The following is a 7,399-nucleotide window of genomic DNA, read 5'->3' on the forward strand; positions in this document are numbered from 1 at the left end:
AAAATAAATCTAATCCAGAATTATTCTCAAACGTTATTATTCAGTCAATACTTTCAATTGAGGCCTATACAATAGATATCCTACCCTATTATTTATGAAATTCTCAAAAATAATTTTATAATTTACAAGAAAATCTTATTGCAATCATCCTTTAGACTTTAAAAAAATAATAAAAAGAATAAATTTATGTAAAAATGTCTTACCACTCATAAATGACGATATATGATATTACAGTATTAAACTTTAAAATATCAACCACATCTTTATATATGTATAGTATTATAATTAAATTTTCTTTCAAATGATCAATATTTCAAATTTTAAGATCTATTTTTATGTTTATTACTTCTAAAGTTTTTATCATCCGGTCCATTTAAGTGCACGTAAATATTAGTTTATAATAATGAAAACGCTTCAATTGTATATTCTTTAAATACAAAGATAAAAAGAATATAATATACTGATCAAACTTTATTATTAAAAATATGATTTATTCTTATCACAAAATGTTTGATTGATGATCTTCTAAAGACCAACAACGTACTTAATTCATATCACTTGACCCATTAAATATGGGTCGTGCCCGAGAAACTGAAAACTAAATACAGCAAAGCAATTAATAGTACTACATTAACCTCATCATTTCTCGTAAAACACCAAATTTACAGAGACCCACACCGCCAATTATAATACTGGAGAGGAGAGGGATAGCTACTTGGGAAATTAATTCTAATCCAAATAGATCAGGACTTGATCTAGATTCAGGAGGAGTGATCACATGACTAATCCATGTTGTTGTGTACTTAGTTGGATCCGACCGTAATTTGGATAAGAATTTTCCATATTGAGGTTACTCATGAGGCAGTTTTGGCGGAGGCTTGACGATGAGAACCGGGCAATGAGCGTGGTGGGCGCAGTAGTTGCTAACGCTTCCCAGCAATGCCCTGCACGCACCAACACGTGAATCAGTGATTGATTTATCACTACCAGACAATTACAACACGTGCACATATGTAGAGTACCTTTTGATGGTGCCCAGTCCCCGGCTGCCCACAACTACAAGATCAACTTGCAATTGTTCCGCAGCTTGACAGATCCTATCCTTCGGGTCTCCCTCAAGAATCAGCGTTTCCGCCTTCACCTTCTTGTCCTTGCAGATGCTCAGGGCTCGGGCGAGTATGTTGGCAGCATTTTGCTCTTGCGCTTTCTTCACTGAATCAATCACCGCCGGAGTTGCGTACACCACTGGTCCCGCCGGGTAGATGAAGGGCTGGAAAACTGGCTGAACATTCACTAACGTAATCGTGTTAGGCTCCTGCTCATCTTGTGGTTCATTGCTGATGAAGAGGTGGTCAAGCGCCCACCTCAGCGCATAGAAACTCCCATCGCTTTCATCCACCGGCACCAACACCTTCATCTTCTTCCGCGCCGTCGCCAACCCCACCTCCGCCACCGCACTCGTCTCCGCCATGGTTTGTTCCATACAGACGACTCACGCAAGCTACAGTACTCAAAACTGCCTGATTTTGATGATATATGCGTCTCCTCGTGAACTCTAGAGAGTTGGCAACATTTTATTTTACAATAAAATATTTTGTATGCACAAATACGAATTTATATAATTAATTAGAAACTAGAGTAAAAATGAAAGATGTTGTAATAAAAGAGAAGTGGGGTGGACAGTACACTTGTCCTGCATGCAATAACAAACACACCCGTCTGTTTCAGCATGCAAAGACGGACAGCACCGATCGATACTCACCCCATCGGGCACATCACCCCTCATCCTCAATGTATCATCTTTAATTTTTATTTCTTTTTTCATTTTATTATCCAGATTATATAAATTTAATTATCAATTTCTAGTCGTCGGATGCCTACAAAAACTCAACTAATTAATATCACAATTTATTTTGAAGTTTTCATCCTAGATACGACTCAACTATTTGGGTTTACATCTCTTGAAACCAATCAAAAATAAATTGTGATATTAGCAACATTTTATCATTATATCTTACTTCAAATATATAACTAATATATTCGTTTTATCAATAATAGAATCTTTATATTAACTACTTAAATATAAAATATAGTCCTAGGAGCGTATTTTCATTAAGAAATATATTAAAATAATTGGTAATTATATATGAAGATGATACAAAAAAAAAGTTCCAAGTCCGGTGATTTGCACTAAAACATTGGGCTTTTTGCAAGTTTTGTGGTTTGGAGCCTGCAAAATGCAGATATCAATAGAAATTGACAGTGTGCATAAGTGTGATTGAGTGTAGAACTCAAGGTCTAAGCAGATAAAGCAAAATACTTTCACGTAAGCGGGGCCTCCGTCCTTATCGGGCAGGTGGTTGATGCTGAGATAAGAATGAGCTTTGGTACTTCCCCTGTTCCATTGCCATAAGTGTCCTACACTTTGGCGGTTGAAGTTTATCCGCATTTTCGAATGAGGTGGCCAAGGTACGTAGTTGGTCTTATGTGGATTGCTATATGGGTTGCCTGCTGCTTGGGCTCTTGACCAAGTTAGGTTGTCCTGCTTCTTTCGGATTGTTCGCGGGTCTTCTGTCTGAATTTTTTTTTTTCTATGGCCTCGTAAACCAATATGTTAATTTCAGGGACACCAGAAAGTATTTAGATAAAAAAAAAAAAAGCTGATCATGAAAAAAAAAATCTTTTTCTTATTTAATTATCAGAAAATCACAATAACAAAAAACTTACTCACGTTAAAAATATACAATTGGTCAAATTACCAATTATTCTACTCATACAAATTCTAATTCTAGAAAAGAAATTGTGCTATTATCCTATCCAAGTCCAATAGAATTTATAATCATGTAGCACTGCTTTTGATTTATTTCTTATTACATTTATCCTTTTGTCTTAATTCCAGACATTATCTACACTTCATAATATTTGACGTGCGATACAAAAATACAAATTCTGCCTATTTTGTCCATTTCCCAAAACATACGCACATAAATTGCACAAATTAAAACAAGAAGCCAGCGGTGCCTAGCCATCAATTACCACGTTCACGTTAAGCCAACAATCCATGGAGGGCGCCACTACTGGTTCATCAGGCAGCACGGCGGCGGAGGTGGAGAAGGCGATGAATGTTTTGGTGGCTATCGACGACAGTGACGAGAGCTTCCACGCTCTTCAATGGGTGCTCGACAAAATCTTGAAACGCTCACCAGCAACTGAGGCGGCCGCACCGGAGTCCTCGAGGCCGGTGGTCACAATCGTCCATGTGGTGGAGTCGTTGGCGCGCTACGCCTTCCACGGCGGACACGGTTAGTTTCGTTGTTCAATTACACCGAAAAAGCAGTGTATTTGTTTGTTTTTGCTTTCCCTTTGATGAAATTGCGGATCAGTGGTGGATTATGGACGCAAGGAGCAAGAACAGAACGCCGCAAGAATTCTGTCCCGTGCCTTCGAAATCTGCCGGGATAAATTATCGGTATGTTAGCTTCCAGTTTTCATTTCGGTCGAGGTATATATACATATATACTGAAGTGCGGTTTGGGAAATTGCTGCAGTTGAATGCTAAAACGCTGATTCTGGAGGGTGATCCCAAAGACAAGATTTGCCGGGCTGTAGAAGAGATGGACATCAATCTTCTGGTTGTGGGCAGTCGTGGACTAGGTCAAATCAAGAGGTACGCATATATCATCATTAATTTCTTCTCTTTGATTGATTGATTGATGAATTGAAAACCGGATTGAGTATTGATTGTTCTGATGGTCAGGGCGTTTCTGGGGAGTGTGAGCGACTACTGCGCCCACCATGCAAAATGTCCAGTTTTGGTGGTGAAGCCGCCAAGAAAGCGCACTGATTGATGTATCATTATCATCAACCACTTCTGGGCCGGGAATGCACAACTGGTCTATAGTCGCATCTTCACTGTGTAGAAAAAATAAATCAAGTCATTGTAAATATTGAGCTCCTTGGGAATTTGATGAAGTTGGACTCCTTTTATTTAACTAGCCGTCCTCTATATATAATAAATATATTTTTATGTTATTAAATATTTTATAAGTAAACAATATATATTGTATAACAATCAATCCATTATATTAAAAGCAAAGAAAAAAATTAAAAAGTTGAATAAGTTAGTTATTATATCAATTTTGTATTTTTAATTTCACAACGGCGATATCATTGGATCTATATATCATGCAATTTACTACTACGTGATATGAGAAATTAACAAATTTTTTATAAAAATAAATAGTAAATTAAACTCCTGTGTTTTGAAAAATAAAATAAATTATTTTTCTATCAAAACCTCAAAATTATTAGTATGGGATAATTTGCTTCTTTTTTAAAACACAATTTGCTAATTTTTTATTTATAGGGGTATCTGCTTATTCACATATCGATCTTATATTTTTTAGAAAAATAAATAAACATAATTTTCGTAAACATGATATGAATATTAAAATAAAATTTAAAAAGTAAAACGGTCAGAATTGATAAATCAAATTTCGATCTATATATCAAACTAATGATTTTATGTTAAAGTTACCATAAAATCTCTATAGTTTGAAAACAGAAAATATGTTGTTACTAAATCCAACTAGTTATTATTTAAATGTGTTGTAAATGTCCTTGAACTGATTATTGTAAAATCACTGAAAGCAGCAGCAGCAAGAATTACAGTTGTTATAGCTTATTACAGATTGAGCATCCTGAGGAAGTCTGGGATTAGGATATACATTAAACAAGGCGGCGCCAGCTGTCTGCAAGGAGAAGCCCCGGGCCGCCACGTACCTAGGTTTTTCTTGATCATTCATGTTCTCCCGAATTCTGCAACCATTCTTATCAACCCCGGCCCCGGCCGTATATAAGAATTGGACATATATGTATAGTCAATCAACGTGGTGTGGTGAAAAAGGAAACTAATTAAGAATGGCCGATAGCAGCCGGGTTGCAGCAGTGAGTGGGGGGCCGGCACTGGCTGAGGAGAAGATGAGGGTGATGGTGGCGATGGACGAGAGCGATGAGAGTTTCTACGCTCTGCATTGGGTTCTGAATAATCTGTTTTCACCTGGAATAGTGGCTACAGAGACACAGACACACTACCATCATGATGACTCCAATTCCAACAATACTATGAATATGCTCACCTTAATACATGTCATGGAGCCTTTTCCTCACTACGTCTTTCCTGGAATGCAGGGTGCTTACCAATTTACTCCCTCTCCCTCTCTCTCTGCGTATATGTATGTGTTTGTATATATATATAAACACATACACTCAGATGGCTGTATAAGGTTCAATTAGCGTGTATTAATTTTCAATTTGGATCCATATACAGAGTTGGAACAAGTGCATTTGGGTGATTAATTCAATGACTGTTTAATTTTTATATATATGGTTTTGAATTGTTTCCAGCCGTGTTTCCGACAACCTCGGTCATACAATCCGTGAACAAAGCTCAAGAAGAAACTGCATCCGCAATGCTCACTCAGGCACTGCACATGTGTGCTCAAAGAATGGTCAGTACTACTTTTCCATTTCCTTAAATCCTGTAGTTAGAGCTCATCATAGAGACTTGATCGATCTTTATATTTGGTAAATCAAGAATGCAAGACACCATAAGCTAAAACGCGCTCATTTAATCAAACGGACATGGAAAAATTAATGTAATTGTGCTTATTTGATATATCTGTAGGTAGTAACCGTTGCCAGGTCTTCAATTTTGAGGCACGCTTGCTCGAAATTTGAGTTTATGAATGTTTTTTCCGTACCATCGAACATTAATGTAGGTTAAAGCAAAAACATGTATTCTGGAAGGAGATCCTAAGGAGATGATATGCGATGTTGCGGAGCAAATGCAGATTGATCTCATCGCTATAGGTAGCCGTGGGCTTGGAAAGATCAAGAGGTAATAATATTGCAAATTTGCACGTTTTAAATGGTCTAGTCAGATCTTTTATCATACTTTCGTAGCATGTCATACTAAATGGGTCTATATATGACCTCTGCATAGATTTAAGTGTGACGGAAAATTCATTACTTATTTTAAATGCTATGTGAATCGTTCAAAACCCCTAATTATGAACCAATTAATCTCTGGCGCGATTAAGCATATAATCATAATGCTTTACATGTAAGTAACATTCATTTCTTTGCAACTACCACTTGACAAGAACGATCGGCCCACATTCTTGGGTGATGAATGAAACAGATTTACAGAATATTGCAAGAGCCAGTTTTCTGTTTTGTTCTTGTCTTTTCATAGACATCATCAAGGTTTAGCACAGGTTCCTACAGAAATGGTTGATATGTATTGTTGTCTTTCTTGATAAATGTTCTTGCAAAGAAATTCAAAATCTGATCAATTAACATGTTTTCTTGTGTAGGGCTTTCATGGGAAGTGTTAGTGATTATGTGACTCACCACGCGAAATGTCCCGTTCTCGTAATAAAGCAACCAAGCGATTTCCAGAAATAGTTGCTCATGATATGATTTGGAATCCTTAACTATATGTCAAATAGATAAACAATAACTCTCTTTGGCTTAGTGTATGCAGACTTGTGTACTACCGAACTTGCCTGGATGTGTTGATTATGTTGGTTTTGAGCAAGAATGCAACATATACATCCACGAATTATGGGAAAAAATGAAATTATACCTAGTTGAGCCGCATGGGCTGTTGTAATATCGATAAAATTTGAACTTGTTTAGGATGAATTTAAACTACACACTTAAGTATGAGTAATAACAATACTTTAACGTTGATTTCATTTAATGTAAAGTCTTCATGGATATAGTGAACCCAAATATGGAAAAATACGATTTTGGTTTCTAGATAAAATCATTTATGCATTTTGGTTTTCAAACGACTTAAATTTGTTGTTTTTTTTTTTTTTGTAGTGTTTAGTCCTTCTATTTACAAAATCGTTAAAGTTAATAAATGCTTCATTTAAAGGGTAGGAAATAGCTAATTTTTTGTCTAGTTTTGTGGTAATTTTTTAAGTTTAGGTTCAATGCATTTATTTTTTTCATTTTTCTTCAAACTTCAAAAGACAGTGGAAAAAATGCATTTAAACAACAAACTTTCTACATAATCTTAACAAAATGTTGTAAAGCGAAGTATTGGCACTATAATATTTATTTTTTTGTCTTCGTGATATTGGTTGTTATCATATTTATCTTATTGTATTTATAATACCGTATGCATTATATTCTGATGTAAATAAAAAATGTGGTGCTCGGGTCCGGGGGGTGGGTGGCTGGTGGAAGCAATGAAACAAATGTTAGAAGATATAAAGAAAGAGTCCAAAGTATGAAGGTTAGTTTCTTTCAGCAAAGGTACATTAAAAAAAATTGACTTTTATTATTTATGATCATGGTTTAAAAATTATGGTAAAATCGATATTAT

At 35.9% G+C, this 7,399-nt stretch overlaps 3 protein-coding genes across 3 annotated transcripts; 2 read left to right on the plus strand and 1 right to left on the minus strand.

Annotated features, from left to right (window-relative positions):
- Positions 1-458: 458 nt before the first annotated feature.
- Positions 459-1,623, minus strand: LOC105173948 (uncharacterized). Its single transcript, XM_011095878.3, has 2 exons — positions 1,023-1,623; positions 459-944 (listed from the first exon to the last, which is right to left on the minus strand). The coding sequence occupies exons 1-2, from the start codon at positions 1,481-1,483 to the stop codon at positions 851-853; spliced, it is 555 nt and encodes a 184-aa protein (XP_011094180.1). The 5' UTR covers positions 1,484-1,623; the 3' UTR covers positions 459-850.
- Positions 1,624-2,991: 1,368 nt separating this feature from the next.
- LOC105173949 (uncharacterized) lies at positions 2,992-3,992 on the plus strand. Its single transcript, XM_011095879.3, has 4 exons — positions 2,992-3,302; positions 3,384-3,469; positions 3,549-3,667; positions 3,758-3,992. Exons 1-4 carry the CDS (start codon positions 3,062-3,064, stop codon positions 3,846-3,848), a joined length of 537 nt encoding a protein of 178 aa, XP_011094181.1. The 5' UTR covers positions 2,992-3,061; the 3' UTR covers positions 3,849-3,992.
- Positions 3,993-4,833: 841 nt separating this feature from the next.
- Positions 4,834-6,611, plus strand: LOC105173950 (uncharacterized). The gene is made up of 4 exons (XM_011095880.3): positions 4,834-5,191; positions 5,407-5,510; positions 5,781-5,899; positions 6,378-6,611. The coding sequence occupies exons 1-4, from the start codon at positions 4,921-4,923 to the stop codon at positions 6,466-6,468; spliced, it is 585 nt and encodes a 194-aa protein (XP_011094182.1). The 5' UTR covers positions 4,834-4,920; the 3' UTR covers positions 6,469-6,611.
- Positions 6,612-7,399: the final 788 nt, after the last annotated feature.

The sequence above is a fragment of the Sesamum indicum genome, linkage group LG11, assembly GCF_026168435.1.
Source record: "Sesamum indicum cultivar Baizhima isolate 11 linkage group LG11, ASM2616843v1, whole genome shotgun sequence".
NCBI classification, from domain to species: domain Eukaryota; kingdom Viridiplantae; phylum Streptophyta; class Magnoliopsida; order Lamiales; family Pedaliaceae; genus Sesamum; species Sesamum indicum.

Bases quoted from the DNA above. Each gene is read 5' to 3' on its own strand.
- LOC105173948 (XM_011095878.3), bottom strand. From the start codon at position 1,483: ATGGAACAAACCATGGCGGAGACGAGTGCGGTGGCGGAGGTGGGGTTG. The intron at 945-1,022 runs GTACTCTACATA...TGGTGCGTGCAG, and splicing joins GGACTGGGCACCATCAAAAG to GGCATTGCTGGGAAGCGTTA.
- LOC105173949 (XM_011095879.3), top strand. From the start codon at position 3,062: ATGGAGGGCGCCACTACTGGTTCATCAGGCAGCACGGCGGCGGAGGTG. The intron at 3,303-3,383 runs GTTAGTTTCGTT...ATTGCGGATCAG, and splicing joins CGCCTTCCACGGCGGACACG to TGGTGGATTATGGACGCAAG. The intron at 3,470-3,548 runs GTATGTTAGCTT...AAATTGCTGCAG, and splicing joins TCTGCCGGGATAAATTATCG to TTGAATGCTAAAACGCTGAT.
- LOC105173950 (XM_011095880.3), top strand. From the start codon at position 4,921: ATGGCCGATAGCAGCCGGGTTGCAGCAGTGAGTGGGGGGCCGGCACTG. The intron at 5,192-5,406 runs GTGCTTACCAAT...AATTGTTTCCAG, and splicing joins CGTCTTTCCTGGAATGCAGG to CCGTGTTTCCGACAACCTCG. The intron at 5,900-6,377 runs GTAATAATATTG...TTTCTTGTGTAG, and splicing joins GGGCTTGGAAAGATCAAGAG to GGCTTTCATGGGAAGTGTTA.